Source organism: Strigops habroptila, chromosome 1 (genome assembly GCF_004027225.2).
Source record: "Strigops habroptila isolate Jane chromosome 1, bStrHab1.2.pri, whole genome shotgun sequence".
NCBI lineage: Eukaryota > Metazoa > Chordata > Aves > Psittaciformes > Psittacidae > Strigops > Strigops habroptila.
This window is the reverse complement of record NC_044277.2, coordinates 49,970,094-49,988,110: the sequence shown is the minus strand read 5'-3', so window position 1 is coordinate 49,988,110 and position 18,017 is coordinate 49,970,094. Positions and strand designations below refer to the sequence as shown.

The window sequence follows — 18,017 nt, the reverse complement described above, 5'->3', positions numbered from 1 at the left end:
TTACAAACATCATTCCGTGTGTTCATTTTGGTTTTCTTACCTTTTATTCCATAGATTTCATTAGAAACTGAAATTTTCATGCTCACCAAGTGCTTTGAATATCAATGCGATTTGAGCTTTTAAGTCACTTACTTAAATACTTTAAAATAAATAAATAAGAGTCCAACATAATAAAGTATTTTAATTACAAGATGAAATATTCTATCTAAAGATTCTATTTTACATAAAGGGAGTGAAGCTGCCTTTCCTGAAACGGTCCTTTGCAGATGTCAAAGTTTTCTTTATCGTGCTTAGCTTATTCTTAGTGGCCCTGTTATTACATGGCTTTTCTAAAAATAAGAGCACTTAATGAAGCTGGGATGGGTTTCCAGACAGGACAGATCGTTGCCAAGCTTTGACCGTATCTTTCTTGGTTAATTTTTTTTTCTTATTATTTGGTCTTTTTTCTCTTCAGTCCCATTCATTCTTTCAGATTGTGAGCTGTGGATTTAAAGGTAGGGACTTGAGTAAATGAGTATCATGAAAAAAATGAGTAAATGAGTATGAGGAAAAATAGCATCAGGTGAATCTCCAAATGCATATAATTTCAGCTGATCTGAATATGGGGGTTGTGTGGTTGTAGAGAGCTCCTCATTCTGCTAACCAAATATTTTGCATTATAGGGATGTCCAAAAAAATGCTTAGTTAAAAATTTTTATATTCTTTTTGCTCTGTAACAGCTACAGTTTTGATATTTGCTTTTTGATAAAATGTAAAAGTGTTCTTGAGTATTCCTGATACGATTAGGGCAGAGTAGGTGTTTTGTTTCTCTTTTTCTAAATCTGGCTTATATTTGAAGCTTTTCAGATTGCTCGTTAACCCAGTTTAGGGGCAGAATATGGGGCACTGTACCTGTCACTGCATACGTGTGTAATTTGGACTGCTGGGCACTTTACTGACTCTCTAAAAGACATCTCATTGCTATCAAACTGTAGGCTTGTGCTGCAATATTAATATGAAGCAGGGTAGATAGGAGTTATGCAGTAGCCTGTCCTTTGTTACCTTAGTTGAGAGAAATGGCCTGAAACTAATGTTTGAGAGCAAGTTGTGCTATACTTATTTAAAATGAGCACAAGCAAAATCATTCTTTCTGTGAAAGAGGAACTTCTATGTGCATGTGTCTGTAGGCGCACGCACCCCCCTGTTAAGACTGTGTTGTTGAAGATGCAGATCTTCTTGGCATTGGCACCCTGTCAAAGGCTGAGTCAGTGATACCTATCTGGGAGTAAACAAGGAACATTGCAATTCAAAACTCATTAGTGACTTGAACATTACCCATTTCTATAATGATTTAAAGATCAGGAATTCAAGTGGTACACATTTCTGGGTATTTCGTTGGGATTTTTTTACTGTACCAAGCATGTTTGTACTTCGAAGGTGCGCTCATCCCTAACAGTATACAATTGCATGTGCAATCCTGGCTTGTGTATCCTTAGCTTCCCATCACCAGTATACTCCTCCTAAAACTTTTTTTTTGTTTTTTTCAACTGGAGAAGTTTTAACACTTGTGTCAACTCCATTATGGAACTTCTGAAGCAAACTCTTGAATCCGTTTATGGTAAAGGCAGAAGAGATGAGATTTCATGTTAATATTTCATACAAGTCTTCTAGAAAATGCTGTCATACGAATAAGAGTTGTTTAAAGGAGTGTAATGCAAATTTATAATGAAACATCAAAAATACATAGTGAAATAGAGATGCCTTTAAAGTGTCACTTTTGCCTGAAGAAGTTTTAATTTCCAAAGTTAAAATCTGCTGAATAGAATGGAATTGGTTTGGATTCTTTTTACAGTGTTAATTACTTCCAGATGAAAGTTAAAATGTTGGTTTGAGGGTGGGAAAACTCTTGAACCATTGTTTCATTTTTATGTTGAAGACATGGAATACCTGATTGTTAAGCAACCCAATCACTAATAAAGTCATGTGTTTAAAATAGTCAAATCTGTGATCATACCAATACAGTGATTTTTGTTAAGACTGGACTATCTTGGGTACAGTAACCCACACTTCAGTGCAATGTTTATTGATGTTCAGAACAATGTTACCACAATAAACAAACTTAAACTACAACTTTTCTTCTCTTTGTACTTTGGGAATTCCATTCTTGTACTGCTAATTTAGTAAATGTAGGGTTATTTAAATCGTGTTCAGATTTTACATGGAATTCAAGTTGTTCTTTTATCTATGATACATTTGCTCTCATACTCAGTTTACTTTTCTCAGAGTATTTATACAACTGATAAATAATTGCTGTCATCAAACTTGCATTGTGCGCCAGTACCAATACTGCGTTATAACAAAAAGCAAACATGCATTAATAATATAGTATATCGGGTAACAGATGCATGACTTGTGAATATACAAGCTGCCTTGAGGAAAATCCTGCAACTGCATAGTTTGAGCCCTTATAAGTCTGCCCTAATTTGGAGTTTTATGCTAATTCCATCAAAGTTAACTTTTTCCTTTCAAGGCAAAAAGTATTGTCTTTCACCACAGTTGCTAAATTGCTGGAGACAATTATTGTGAGACTATCCTGAAAAAGGGGCCTCAGCTTTCAGCAGAAAAATGCTCTTCCTGGTCTCCTGCTGCTGTTGGGAAGTGCAACCAGCCAGCAGCCTACCTTAGAAAATCCAGCTGCTTCAGTCACACATATGGGTATGGCAGATCTGCCTGAGCGTGTGAGCTTTTGACCCTGCTGCAGGGTGTCACTTGTGTCACTGCCCCCAGCACCCATTTGCTCTCTTTGCACTCAGATACAGCTTACTGCTGGAGTTTCTTCATCTCCTGAATTCTGTTTGGTTTCCCCTGTGGTTCTGTGCCCTTTTCTTCACACACAGGGCACTTCATTCCTCACACTGTGCTCTCTTCACTGCCACTTCATCTTTCACACCTGGGCCTCCGTGCTTGCGTGTCATATGCAGTGAGAAACTGCACAGGTGCACACAATACAAGGGTGGTGTGTCCTATGTATGCCAAGTGTTCAGGTCTGTTGCAAAAATGTTTCTTTGCTGGCGTTGTTTCTGTCTTATTCTAATGGACTCCTACCGGGGTTCTTGGTGGATGGATTTTTCTGTTGTGGAGCACCAGTCTTAGTTGTGCAATGACAGAACCACTGTTTCCAAGAACAGGCTCTTTCCTCTGTGTGTGTGCAGGGCAGTGTTTCTGCAGTCATGCCATGCAGTTGGTACAGCGAGGGCCCTGGGAGGCCGCATGTGCAGCCCTGCGCCATTGTGGCTGGGAAGCCGTTTTGGTTTGGTGCTGCAGTTGCTGGCCGAGCTCTGGGCCTGGTGCTGAGTGGGGCGGTGAGTCGCTGGGGCCTATGGAATTTTCATGGCTGGGCACAGCAAGAGCTTGTCAGGATCTTTGGACTGGCAGGGGGGCTGCTTTGGTGTAATGTGTTGTCTAAGCATGGTTGTACCCACTGCTTTTTCCCCTCTCCCCTCACCTTAGACAAATTAATCAAAGCCACATTAATGTTTCTGCCCCACACCAGAGATGCCCAAGACCCCTTGCAGGGGGCTGGAGCAAGGAACAGCGGGAAGACTCCAGCGCTGTAACCCTGTGTGGTGTTTTTCTTCACGGCTGAAGTGGTTGCCAAATAGCTGTGGTAGCAGCCGGGCTCAGTGGGAGAACAGATGTTGAACTGCATGAGACCGTGGACTTGCATTAATGGCTTCTGTGTATAGTGTTTCAACAGGGCACAATTAACTGTGCATTGGGATAATTACAAGTGATGGTAAGCCACTGCCTTGGGAGTGCTACAAAAGCCTTTGGCTTTTAAGGAAGCATCCCAGATAGGTACAGTTTTGGCTAAACATTCACGTTTAAGTCTGAATCCATCTGAATTCAGCTTTAACAACTGGGCGGTTACCAGTCTTGCTTACCCCAGCACTGAGACTTGTTTTCTTCCTAGTAATTTCTTCTGCTCCAGTCTTTCCCTTCTTTGCCTTCTCCTTCCTACCTTGCTGTTCTGTAATCTTATGTTACCCACTTCTAATGGTACTTCATGTGTACATGTTCTGATCAGAATAAGCAACATAGTCTGAACTGCTCAGAAGGGCAGAGCTCAAAGGGTTGTGGTGAATGGGGATACACCTGGCTGGTGAGGGGGCAGCAGTGGTGTTCCTCAGGGCTCAGTCCTGGGGCCAGTTCTGTTCAGTGTATTTATCAGTGATGTGGATGTAGGCGTTGTTGAATGCACCATTAGCAAGTTCACTGACGATACCAAACTGGGAGGTGCTGTTGACTCTCTTGAGGGACAGGAGGCCTTGCAGAGAGATCTAGATAGGTTGGAGCATTGGGCAATGATTAATGGGGTGACATTTAACAAGTCCAAATGCTGGATTCTGTACCTGGGGCAGAGTAACACTGAGCACAAGTATAAACTGGGAGAGGAGTGTCTGGTCAGCAGCTCTGCAGAAAGGGACATGGGGGTGCTGATCGGCAGCGGGATCAGTAGGAGTCAGCAGTGAGCCCTGGCAGCCCAGAGGGCAAACCACATCCTGGGGTGCATCACATACAGCATCACCAGCCAGTCAAAAGAGGTGATTGTGCAGCTGTACTCAGTGCTGGTAGGACCTCACCTTGAGTGCTGTGTGCAGTGCTGGGACCCATAGTTTAAGGATGTGAAAGTCCTTGAATGTGTCCAGAGGATGACAACAAAGCTGGTGAAAGGGCTGGAGGGAATGTCCTATGAGGAGTGGCTGAGGACTCTGGGCTTGTCTAGCTTGGGGAAAAGGAGGCTGAGGGGCGACATCATTGCTTTCTACAGGTTCTTGATAAAGAACCTTCCTTGATAAAGCCTCCCACTTGTCCCAGTGATATGACATGTGGAAATGGTTCAAAGCTGCACTAGGGGAGGTTCAGAGTGGACATTAGGAAGTATTTCTTAACTAAGAGGGTGGTCAAACACTGGAACAGGCTTCCTGGAGAGGTGGTCAATGCCCAAACCTGTCAATATTTAAGAGGCATTGGGTCAATGCCCTTAACAACATGCTTTAACTTGTGGTCAGGCAACTTTACTAGATCGTCATTGCAGGGCCCTTCCCACTGAAACAATCTATTCTATGTGTCAGGAATCAGGGCACCGAATGGGCAACTAAAATGGGCAAGAAGTGTGTTGACAGAACTTGCATGTACCACAAACCTAAATAACAGTGCTTGAGACTCAATAAACACTTAAAATACATTTGCAAGCTCGACAGAAGTCAGCTTCACTGAGAGACTGCAATTTTAAAGGTGGTGGTGGAGAGACCAAAAATTTTGGCTTGCAGTGCTGCTGTATTCACTGGAAAGCAAAAGAGCATCAAGATATCACACAAGAGGCAGGCTTTATTTCGACATAGCTGTAGTTGTTTTCCATCACACAGTTTTCTTCATGTACCTGGATATTTTCTCTCTACATACATGAATATATGTATACACATGCACATATAAAGCATACTCTCAAACGCACTGTTCTTTTTTGCTGAAAAATTAATGTTCCCTTTTTTTCACAATCAAGATAGCGAAATGGATAAATGCCAAAACCTGCCTATCTATGTAGTAACATGTTACAAGATGTTCTTTGAAGTCTCCTGCATACAAAGAATCAGCAGAGCTCTTGTTCCACATGTTTCCTCAACAGGGTCAGTCGCAGGAGGATTGGTGCTGGCACAAGCACAAGTCTGTCTTGTGATGACAGGGGACACAGCCCCCAGGTACTCCCTGTAACTTGACTATTGGAACTCTATGCTGGTATCTGGGAGCAACTGGTAGTTGCAGTGTTTCTGCTCCTCACGTCTGAGGAGCGCAGAGTCCTCCCGACTCCAAGCCGAGACGGTAACTGCATTCGTAGTTTTGGTGAAATGGATCTGTATTTACTACTGGGCCATAACATAAAGACTCATTCATTTATTCAGCAGCTAAAACTCACTTCCAAATGCACAATGTATCCTCAGGAGACAGTTCAGTCCTGATTTGAATCTCCTGGCTGCAGCCAGGGAGTCCTTTTCCTTGCATTCCCAGTGCATTTTAAAGCCGCCTTGGGTGGTGATGGGCATTTTGTTTCAAGTTGCATTCCTGCACTTTCCACTTACAGCTTGCTCTATTTCCTTGACTATTTGTAACTTTGCTCAACTGGCTGATTTGCCTCACTGTGCTGGCTAGAGTCCCCCAGCAGAACTGCACAAAGCTGCTGCAGGTAACCTGGTGTGCTCCAAAAGAATATGTGGGAGGATATCATAGAAAACCCCCACTGCTTGGCATGGTCAGTATGGAAATGTCTCCACTGTCTCCGAAGTCTTAATAACAAATTGAAATAACGAGGTAGGTGTTTTACATATTTGGCATTCCTGCTTTGCTCCAAGCTGTCCTGGGGAGATGACTGATTTATCTGTGGCACTGTTACATTTCCCTATGGCTGCTGTACGAGACACTTTTGGCCAGAGAGAGCCTCTCTGGCTTGTCAGCATGCTGGCATGTTTTCAGGTGGTGTTCTGCTAGTGACCTCAAATGGGAATTCACCTATCTCACACGTGATGCTGTCTTGGGGACTCTGCTCATTTTCATACTGGCATTGTTTGGTTTTCTTCCCCTTTCAATGTCAAGGGGGAAGCACCTGGCACAACAGATACTGTTTTGCCTTAGTCTTGCACTCCTCGTACACTGCATCACAAAGCTACCTACAAAGCTGATCTAAAAGGCAACACCATGATTTATGAAGCAGGCAGCATACCTGCCTTCCAGCTCCCACCTGCAGGATTATTTGGTTTTTTTAAGGCTTTCTCAGTTAACAGATGCTTCCTATTTGAACTTGTGGATGCTCTTGGATGTGGCAGTCAAATCATAACTCCACAGTGTGAAATACTGCTTTTGGTGCAGGTATTTCCTTGTTCTGTTGCAGATTCTCACCGAAGATGTAAATGCTCCATTAGTGGGTTCTGGGTGCTCTAGAGCAGGGTTTTGCTCTTTCCTCTGAAGCTGGGCTGTTCTGTATGGAGCAAACCTTCATCAGGCCCACGACTGCATCTGTGCTTCAGTCTCTTCCAGCTGCTGCTTTAATGATGTTTTATCCAAGCATTCACTGGAGCAGAGACCAGAACTTGCGTTCCCCCCTCCCTTTGCTGTTCAGGGGCTGCAGCACTGCACTCTTCCCAGCTGGGTGAATATTCCACCTTGTAAGCTCCAGGAAAATAACCTCATCAGAAGGAACTGAGCCACTTACCCTGATTACAGCAATTACCAAGAAGTGGAAATTAAGGGTCAGGTCTCCCTCAACAAAGGCAGGAATCTAAGACAGAGGTTCCCCATAGAAGGTCATAGCATTAGCCACTGCGCTGCTAGAGATGGCAGATGGGAAACTATCCTTAAAAACTCTACACATTGTCCTCAAAATACATGGCTGAGATTGGGCCCTGCTGTAACACAGTTAGGGAATACTTTATACCTGTATACAAATACCAGTTACACTGCATTACGAGGGCTCAAACAATCTCAGCATCAGCATTAAAAATTCATTCTTAAAAATGCCGGGGGGGGGGAGGAAAAAAAAAGGTTGTGTTTGCCAGCTGGGTCTCCCTCAGCGCTCAGCTCATTTTGTTTGTTTCCATGAGTCATTTTTAGAACAGGCAACAATAATCTAACAATACTTGAGTCATACATAGTCCGGGGCCAACTTCTTAGAGAACATAGCTTTCCTGAGGAGAGTGAAAAATAGCCTAAAAGGAGAAGTGCCTCTCTGGCTTTCATACGTTACAAGAAGTTCTGTTTTTTAAAAAGAAGTGGTTGATGGAACTGGCTTTTGAAAGCACAGAAAACAATCCTTCCTGTCTGTCCTTTCAAATTTGAGACCTAGAAAGCCATGGGACAGAAAGGGGCTGTTGATTTAAGACAAAGAACCCCTAAGCCCCCCTTGAACAAGCACACGGCTGCTAACTGCATGCTAATGCCTCATGCTCCAGCGCAGGTCAAGACAAACGTGAAGGGAAATGAGCTGGAGCTCATTTCTCCCTTTATCACGCTGTGAAGTGCAAGCTGGCTGTACGGCTTTGGCTGCTCTCACAGAACCAGCTTTCCTGAGACAAAATACATCCAGTCCTACCTTCTGCTTCTTAGTAACACTGTCATTTCTGAAAATCAAGTGCCAAGATATCTTCCTAAACTAAAACCCCACTCAATTTCCTTCCTGTGCTCACAGCTCCCCAGTGCAATCATAGCTGCAAGGGACTGACTCAGAGTTCCTCTGTGGAGAGAAAGCTTTTTCTGCCTGCTTTTCCCCAAAGCAGCTCAGCTTCCAGGACGTGATAGTTTGTTGTGGGAAGGCCCCATCTCATCGCCTGGAAACAGAGTTATTAGGGAGTATCAATTCCAAACTTATGCAACAAAGGCTAAGTTTTCATCTGACCTCCTCAGATGGGAAGGGCTTCAGCTAACCATTCTGTGCTGTTTCCAGCACAAGGAGTTCTTCCTTCACCTAAAAGAATTGTTTGTTCTGAAGCTATACTATAAAAAGCTGTTCTGCATTTTTAAGAAGGAAATATATTACACAATGATAAATACAACTATGATAATACAACTCTATGCAGCATGAACAGACTATTAAAAACATCAGTTGTTTATGTAAGAATATATAGGTGACAAATGAACAGTCCTGCTCTCAGTAAAGCACAGCCAGGTTCCTTTTTAAGCCACAAAAGAGATCAAAATGCTAACACAAAAGAGCCAAACCATCTTTTTTGTTATCTCCACAGAGAAATGGCCAGTATGAGAAGTAAAATACTGTTGCTCCAAATGTATTTAACTGTTTAAACTAAGAAAGTTGCTTCATCCCTATAAACAGATGCTGAGTGTTAAAACAAACCTCAGTCAAAAGCATGATGCAGGAGGCTGTTACAGCAAAAACTTGGTGCAAAATGGCTGGTTTGTGCATTTGACAATATTGGCTAATAAGACTATCTTCCTCTATCAACAACTTTTCCTCTGATTTGTCTTCTACAATGCAACAAAGAAGAAAACTTCCTTTTTAATGCAAATACGGTGGGAGTGCCAGAAACACACTGAAAGTTTTTAAACTTTTCATTTTTCTAGCTAAGCACAGGCAATTCATTTTTTTCCAACCTGTTTTATTAATTTCAAGCAGCAAGCTTTAATCTCAAGAGCACCACACTTAACTGATCATCTTTTTTACTGTAGCCATTGAAAATAACTGTTCTAAAGCTTTCAGTAGTAACACCTGCACCTTATGCTCACATCTGCTGTGGAAAAGCATGTGGAAATCCGAGGCCAGGAAAGTTTCTCCCTACACAGCTGCTTCCACTTGACTGGAATGAGTCACCTGTCTCTAAGCACTGTATTCAGGCCTCAAAGGAAAAAAGAAAACTGGTGCAGATGAGTATCCTTTCTCTCTGCACCACCACGGTTAGCGATTGCATTGAACAAACTGTTTATAAGAATGCACTTCACCCAACATAGTCTTAAATAACACAAGGAATAAGAAGTTATTGACCATGTCCCATACAAATTCACTTTCCTGGCCCTGCTTTACTGAAAACATAAAAATACCTGACCACAACTGTAAACTTCAGATGTAAACTTTGATGCACTAGGGACAATTTGAAAAAGTAGGGAGAACACTGCAAAGACGATTTAATAGGGAATAGCAAGAGCAAAGTGAAGAAGTATCTATCAAGAACGTATCAGTTGTTCTGCTTGTGCAGGTGAACAAGCACTTGGGAAGGAATTAGTTTAGCTACAGAAACATGTCTTCTGTAGCTACCTCTGGAAATAGGACAAGGAAAAGGTCTCAGTATAGACTATAAACCCATCACTGAAATCAAATATATAAACTGAATATATTAAAGCTTTGAATTTTATTACACTTAATTTCTTCTGAATATCTTACCCTTCTCTCCTGTTCAAGGTAAACCTAAACATGAGAAATAGAAGGATAAAGGAGAACTCCACTGAATGTGGAGTACATTTCGTCAGAGTCTGTGTAGGCCAGTTTGCCTCCCGTTACGACAACGTTTACTTCGTCTCCTGCTTTGAGGTGAAGAACAAGGTGGAACGTCCCAGGACCACCACAGGTCTGTTTCCCCGAGTAGGGTTTGTGATACTCCAGCAGTTCCCTTCTGTACCCAGCTGTGTGGAGCTGAGCTACACTTGCATTGGAGACAGACAATACTGCTTCTACGTACTCATCCCTCTCCGGGGCCAGCACGGCGGTGATCAGGTAGCGTCCTTCATATGGTGATGTGAAAATGCCTGCAGAAGAGTTCTCGGAGTGAGTTATTCGAAACGGAGAGACCCAATCGCTCCAAGCACAATGACAAACAAAGTGACATGGGTAACCCGTTGCTACGTACAGATAACTGTGACAAGGACAGCCTGGGTAGCAGACCAACTGACAGCAGCCATGAAAGCAAAGGGTTGCTGCTTTTATACTAAAGCCCACCAGTCCTTCAGCAACCTCCTGGCCTAAGCAGCCACCATGACTCAGAGCTGGGTGATGAGGTGAAAGGCACTCACATGCTGTGCCAGTCCCCAGTAGGTTAAGGCACACCTAACACCCTCAAGTGACACAACACTCTGTTACAGGAGAGGCAGCCCATAGGTACTACTACTGGGGAGCAGTAGGTATTGCCTGCCTCTCCCTGGGTGACCCATCTGGCTGAGCTGCAGTGAAGTGGGTTAGCAAGGAACCTCACCTCTGCTACCTGGGCTCAGTCTGAGGTGGGTGAGGAGCACAACTGTGCTGGCAGAGCTGACACAGTGGTGACTGGGCCTCAGAATTACCAGACAGCTGTGGAAAACTGGCAGTGGCAAAGTGTGTGCCTGTCCACATCCATAGAGAGCTTTTACTCCAGGTTTAGATTGACTTATTTTGTTTGCCCAATGCACCAGCAAGGCCTTAGATAGCACCAAATACTGGTCATTCATGCTACTGCCTATCCAGCATCTCTGAGAGTCCATTCTTTGGCTGTTACCTGTATTAGGGTTATAATAGTCCCCATCATTCACAAGCACTTTGTTAAAGTGAACCACGCCGACATCACTGGAGAAAGGCTTCTGTGTGAGCCCAGCAGAAAATGACACCAGAGAGGCCGCAGCAGCAGCAGGTCCTAAAATGGGTAACAACATGAGTCAGAGTCACACCAGGATGACAACACAGCCTCTCCCTGTGATGGTTTATAATCCAGTGTGTCTCTGTTCCTGCACTTGGATCAATCCTGTCACTTGAAGGATGCCAGAATTAGCGGAATACATATTGCTGGCCCAGGTCCCAGGTGTCTCACCATAAAATTTACTAAGCACCATAAAATTCCAGCCTTGGCCACAGCATCCCTGGTTTTGGGGTTTGTTTTTTTTTTTTTCCCAAGGAAAAGGTACATGGCTTGTAAATGCTGGCAGTGGAAATCCTGCCACCTCTCAATACAGCAATGCTTCTGCCACAGGCCTTCTTCAGGATTGAGGCTGCCCTTGGACATCTCCACTCTCCATCACTATCACAATGACAACAGGAGTGCAAAGGTGTATAGCTCATGCCAGCTTTCCTAGTCACACTGAGAAGCTGCACACAGCTTAGACCTCTCCCCTTCTCTGCTGAAGTGTAGTGAAAATAGCTACAAGAAGACACACTTTGGCATTATAGCAAAGAGAACCATCACTGGGGCTTTTCTCTCTCTCCGGCACTTCTCTTTTCGAGGACTTCCCATTCCACAGTTTTTTCTTCTCTTCTCAGCAGACCAAACAGACACTTCAGTATTTTATAGTGGCTACCTGCTTACTAGCTAAACACTGCTGCTAGACTGCTGGTGGATGAAATACAATTTGGACACTTGAGACAGATTTTTACTTTTAACAGGCTGGCTTAATGGCATTTAGTGATTGAACTTATTAGTCCCATTTTAGTTCCTTTCCCTCTACACACTTCCCCTAAATTAGGCCACACTGTAGAAGTAGTCAACTATAGTTGCTTTGTTTGGGCAATTAGGTAAACAACAAATACACTCAAAGTTGCCCTCAGTTGCTCTTTCTGTTCTCCCCTGTTCAGGTTAGGATCCATATCTTCTTTGTGCTCTCAATCTGAGATGCCCATCAGCAACCAATGTTCAATTAAGATTATATCCCTTAAAAATTTAAGTTAAAAAGTGACAAAACTTTATCTAAAATGTGGGTATGCAAATGCCCTGCTATCCTTTTTTGTCTGAATAACTTGGCATGGGGGGTGGGAGGGTAAGGCAAGGTGAAGACATGCCTGCAACTTCAGAAATGGCAAATAACTATCCTGATTTCCCTGAGGGGCTGGTAACCAGCTGCCTCACGTATCTTTGGAAATCTCTTTATGCAGTATTTTGTCTCACGCTCTGACAGACGGAAGCCCTTTTTCATTACCCCTACCTGCCAGTGTGCCTGCAGGGGCTCCTGTAGGCTAAGATGAGGTGATTTGAAAAGACCAAAATTAATTGCAGGAAGTCTACTTACTTCAGAAACTTCTGTACAGCTCCTTTACTTTAACACCACACTACTTACAGAAAGCATCTCTTTGTATTCTCAGTTTATCCTGAGATTCAGATAAACTAAAAATGCACTTCAACTAACTTCTTGTTAGTTTCTCTCCCCTGCAGTCATACTGCACAGATGACACAAACTATTTGTTGCCTGCCCAGAAACACTGTCCTCTCTGTTTGGAGTAACTCCAGTTCTGTTTGGTTTGGTGTCATGTGAAATCCTGCCCTGGCTCACCACAGCTTCCTTCAAGATTTTCCTACACTAATTGCTAGAATAGTTATTAGAGTTTGCTGCCAAAATGGCTTCATATCTGCAGCCTAGTTGAGCATACCAGCTGGGTTTGTCCAAAGGAGAAATCTTAAGCCTAAGTATTTTGTAGATCAGTTCAGAGGTCAATGTAGATCAGTTCAGAGGCGCAGTAAAGATGTAATGTGTCCTCTTACCTTCCTCTCTGCCGCCAGCTGGAACTGTGCCTGTTTAAAGCTTTCACAAGTGCTACCAACACCTCTCAGCAGTGCTTTTGCAGAACCTTACAGAGAGGTGAACCACCTTCTCTTACATGTCCTCGCTTGCAAACACTGCTTCATGCAAAGATCAAAGTTCAGCTTTTCTAGGCAAGGTCAATGCTTGGAAACTTCACTTAAGCAGTTAAGTGTCGTGGAATTATGAAAATCAGGAAGAAAAGTTTTAAAGCACTTAAAAGCTGGAAACCACACGCACAGCTCTGATAAAGAAACTGCTAGACAGACAAAAAGTTTAACAGTAGATTCAACCACAGTTTTACAGCTTCTGGGGGAGGAAAAAACTCTTGGACTTTAGATGTACTCAAGAAGGTTTCACTTGAGATATATTTAAATATACTCCAGCAGGAGCAGGTATGCATGTTCATGGCAATTTAAGCTAGTGTAATGCATTCTGGGGAGTCAAAAGACCAGAGAAGATAACATGGGTGGCCTTTGTTAGGTTACATCTACTTCCACCCATCTGCTAGCTGTATTTCTGGTTCTCCACCTCCTGTTTAACTTCCCAGCACAGTTCATGCCTCCCACAGAGCCCAAGAGCCAGAAGGAGAAAAAGAAGAGGAAAAGCAAAACCCAAGGAAAACAGAACAGTGCACAGCACACGCATCTTCTATCAAGATGAAAGGAGAAAAAAATAACAGTGTAATGGTGCTGCTGACAACTGCTCAGCAACTGGAATGAGGACTCTTCAAGAATCTACACCGAAGAGAGACCATAAGTACATAATTCATTTGTCAGTATGCACTTACGACTCCTTTGCATATGGCAGGAGTAAGGAGGGTATGTCAGATTTCCTCTGCTTGGCCAATACTCCTAAATCCAAATGAGGGCAAAGTGCATTATTTCAGTCAGAGCAAAGAGGACAAAATATCAGCAATTTACCATCTCCCTGCTGCCTTTTCCTGTTGAGTTTTTAACTTTTCACTTTGACCCTAACATCCTATTTCCATGAACATTCCTTCTGCTTATGGGAAAGCCATGTAAAGCAGCACAGTGTAACACCGATTTCCATTAGCCAGTGCTCAATGAAGTTGGGCCCATTATTTCTGCTCTGCTAAGTCACAGCGGTTTTGATGCCGATGATAACTCACTCAGTGCATTAGGAAGACACAGCTACTTTTCTCCTGAGCCTGTTAGTAACAGCTCTTTCTGCTCTAACAACTCCTACCTCAGCTTGCAGCATGAGAAGGTTTTCCCTAGCACTTATCTACTGCTCCTTACACAACCATCCACCTTCTACCCCATCCTTCAGCACACTTCTGTGAATTGCACTGCTCTTTCATGCAAACAGCAGCAAAAGACAACCACTGGTGTAACGGCAAGTGATCACGTTCTTTACCTCAGAGTCAGCAAACATGCCCTCCCCTGTGCTAGACCACTGATGTTACTAATGAGAATAGTGCTTCCTGTCCAATGGTCGAAAGAGCTAAACATGCAGCAGAACCTGTCACAAGCACAACAAGTTAATTTATATATTCAGTAAACTCTTTCTTCAACTCAAGGACTACCTACAACAATATAAATATTACATTAACATAACATTGTGCCTTTATATTTGAAATGTGTCTTACACGCTTGCTGCCTGGAGTCACATGGAAAAAGTAAAGATGGTTAGTATCAGACAAGTAAAAAGAATTAAAAAGACCAAATTAGCCCTTTTCTGCACAGATACCTACAGCAGCATTCACACAGCGGTGGGACTCACTAGATCAGCTGTTTTCTTTATTACACTGCACAAGGAGTTTTCTTTTAGAGAGGTGCAACAGCCTCCACTGAAGCTGCAAGGTTAAGGACACAAGCAACACTGCAGGCAGCATGAAGGGGAAGGGTGGGAAAGCAGTTTGTGCTTTCAGTGATTTTTTTCATTGTGACCCTCTGTATGTTAATCAGAATGTCCAAATCCTCTTCTTGGCTCTGTCCTTGCCTAGTTGTGTGACCTGGGATTCTACAAGCATTTTATCATCAGATCCTACACCAGTTTATCAGCCAATTCACTACTTCTGCCTCTGCAATTTTCTTTGCTTCAGCAAACAGAAATTCTCATAACTGTAGAACTGCCACGCTTCAATAACATTTCCTGCTGATATTTCTTTAAATAACAATTGGTTCAACTCTTTCTGTATTAAAAGGGATTAGGTGGATGCACTGAGCTCCTGACACTTAACTCACCTTTGCCATAAACTCCTTGCCCATGAAAATAGAGCTAATATGTAATACTGTACCTTGTACTCCCTCACTAATACTTGTTAGGTCCTCGAAAATCTTTACCTACCACGTCATATTGTCAGATGCATGCAAACAGATAGCTAATGCATCTGAAAATCTCAAGAAATACTTTGCTATTTAAAGTATGCAAATTATGCTTCAGCATTCAAGAAGAGCGCTGAAGTGGGCTAGTTCAATCCCAGAGGAGAGTTGGAGCCCTCAGCTTCTTCCTGAGCAGTGCTTTTTGTATAACAGAAGTTATTCAGAAACAGAAGTGAAAGGAAGTACTCAGAAGGCCAATTTAATAGTACAAGCTGCTTATTTTAGGAATTATTGTACAAGAACATCTGATCTTCTTTCAAATTTGAATTTCACTACTACAAAATGCACTGGGTGAAGACTTGCAAAGACATCATAAACTGGTCCCGCAGTTTATGCAGTTTAATAACAGATTAGATATTAAGGATTCCTTGATGCCTTATTTAAGCATTAAGTTCTTCCTCCAATAAGCCAAAAATCTTCCCTTCCCCAGCTGTTCATTTCCACCACAACACTGTTAATTGCTGAATGCTACCTCAGAATGCTCTCTTTCTTTGCTGCTTATAAGCAAACACTGATGATTAGGGACAGTGGCTGCAAATGCTCTAACCCCACAGGAAGTCCAACAGTTATCTGCACCACCCCTACCTCCCTGTTTTCTACGACTACCTACCACTAGGGTTTGCAAGACATTTTGGGGAAAGTTAAAGAAAAGACCAGAAGGTATATCTTAGATAGGTCTTCAGGGGCACGGATCAGGAAAAGGAACACCTTGGTCAAGCCCACCTCTCTCTGGATCCCAGAGTGATAACATTACTTTCAACATGTTCCACCAAGCAGCAACAGGCACGCTGCCTGCCACACCCTGCCTTTTCAACACTTAACATCCACCTACTGTTTCACACAGTTTTAGCATAAACTGATTAAAATACTGCTGTTTGTGAATGGCACAGATTGTACAAAGTGGAAGAAAACCCCCAGGAAATCCATTTATCACAGAAATCTAGACATCTATATTGGCTTTGCTGGCATCAAGATAAATGAACATTTCTTTACTTCTTATCCTCTTCCAGAAGCCTCATCTTTTGCTGCTTGTTCTTACCACCACAATCCTCAAATGCAAAAAAAGACTGCTTTAAGGCTATGACAGGTTTTTAGTTAGAAAGTATGCATATCAAGATTTCAGTGTGAAATCTTTACAACTCTTTTTGTCAGTACCCGCACCAATCTTTATGATGTGCATCTGTGATTTCATTAGGGCAGTCAAACTAAGTCCCAAGGGTAGGATTTTGGATGCCATAAAGCCCTAATGTTTTATTTTCATCTATTTCCCATATTTCCTCAAACAAATTTAGATGAAATCATTCTTTTTGAAGAGGGTGTGGGAATATTCACTTTGATCCAGGATATCAGATAATATCTTGAGTATGAGGTTGTAAGGCAGGCAGCACCCAATCAACACGTTTATCAAGGCCAACTAGCATGTCCCACACAAGATTTATACCTGTTTATCATACAAATCCATAAATGAGCTTATTTATAATTAACAATTATAAAAAATAAAAATTAAACACTGAAGTAAGAAAACTGCATTTTGAATCTTTTTAAACTGTGGTTGTCTGTAGCAGCACTTTTGCTTTCACAGAAGTCAGGAACACGAGTCCTTGTGATTCTAACAAAGACAGAAACTGTCCCACGAGGAGGACTAACACATGCACTAGCTCAGATACTAGCAGTGCTTCAAGATCTTAGTCTTGGCTTTATTCGTATCTTATTAAAGAAATATTAAAATTTTCAGAAAGAAATACATATTTTAGCATTTAAAAGGAAAATAAAAAGGTCAGTACTGACATTTACTAGGACATAGAAACCCTCTGAATTTAAAAAAACCCACTGAAGTAAGTAACAATAACCCAAATGAATTATTTTTCAAAACCTCCATATCTTCCAAGGATGCAGATTATGTTTTAATGCTTAGGCATAGCAAAAATCTGACAGATCTTCCTCAGTGCTAAACTTGAATACTAAAAATCAATGTTCTCTCAACCATGACCTTCCAGGGACCGAAATAAACATTAAGTACCTGTGTAAAGAATTTCTAGAAAACAACTGCCTTACCTTGTGAGTCCGTGGTAGGAGCAGATAACTTTGGATATCCTACAAAGGAAAAGTAGTATGTGTGACACAGTACAGAATGTAATGGCATACATTATGACAAAATATCACTGCAGTCTTATAAAAAGCATCCTTTGTTACCTAACAGCAATCTACCGAAATAGCTACTAAATAGCACCTCTTATGAAATGCTCAATTATCGTTAAATTGGAGTGGTCATGGTTAAGAAAACCAAATTCTTAGTACAATGTACTAAATCCACTGCAAGCACTATGGCAAGAAAAAAAACCCATTTAGGTTCCCGTAGTGGCAAAGCTGCTGTAGTTACCAAGGATTTTACATTAGCCCTGTTGACCTCATACTTTATGCAGCCTTGGCAAAGGCAACAGAAGTGGCACTGAATCTGTTTCCCTTACTTCTGTAGCCAGCTGGAGGCTGCAAAGGCCCGTTCACAATACCTCTGCCATAAGCCCATGCCCAACTGCAACAGCTATAAGAGCATCCACTAAAGGCTGAAAGGTGACTGGTAAAGCACAATAGATCTCAGTGCCACCCCTCTAGCAAGACCTGGCTTGTCCATTGTACTTAGATGAGAATAATCCATTGTCA

At 42.3% G+C, this 18,017-nt stretch overlaps 1 protein-coding gene across 1 annotated transcript in view; it reads right to left on the bottom strand.

The window, feature by feature from the left end:
- Positions 1-5,350: 5,350 nt before the first annotated feature.
- The window catches only part of EMILIN2 (elastin microfibril interfacer 2), a 39,765-nt gene continuing 27,098 nt past the window's right edge, over positions 5,351-18,017 (bottom strand). Inside the window, exons 6-8 of the mRNA XM_030496232.1 lie at positions 17,412-17,450; positions 11,004-11,138; positions 5,351-10,281 (exon numbers count right to left, since the gene is read on the bottom strand). Of these exons, the coding sequence (XP_030352092.1) occupies positions 9,944-10,281; positions 11,004-11,138; positions 17,412-17,450 (512 nt within the window). The 3' untranslated portion in view covers positions 5,351-9,943. The remainder of the gene's footprint in view (positions 10,282-11,003; positions 11,139-17,411; positions 17,451-18,017) is intronic.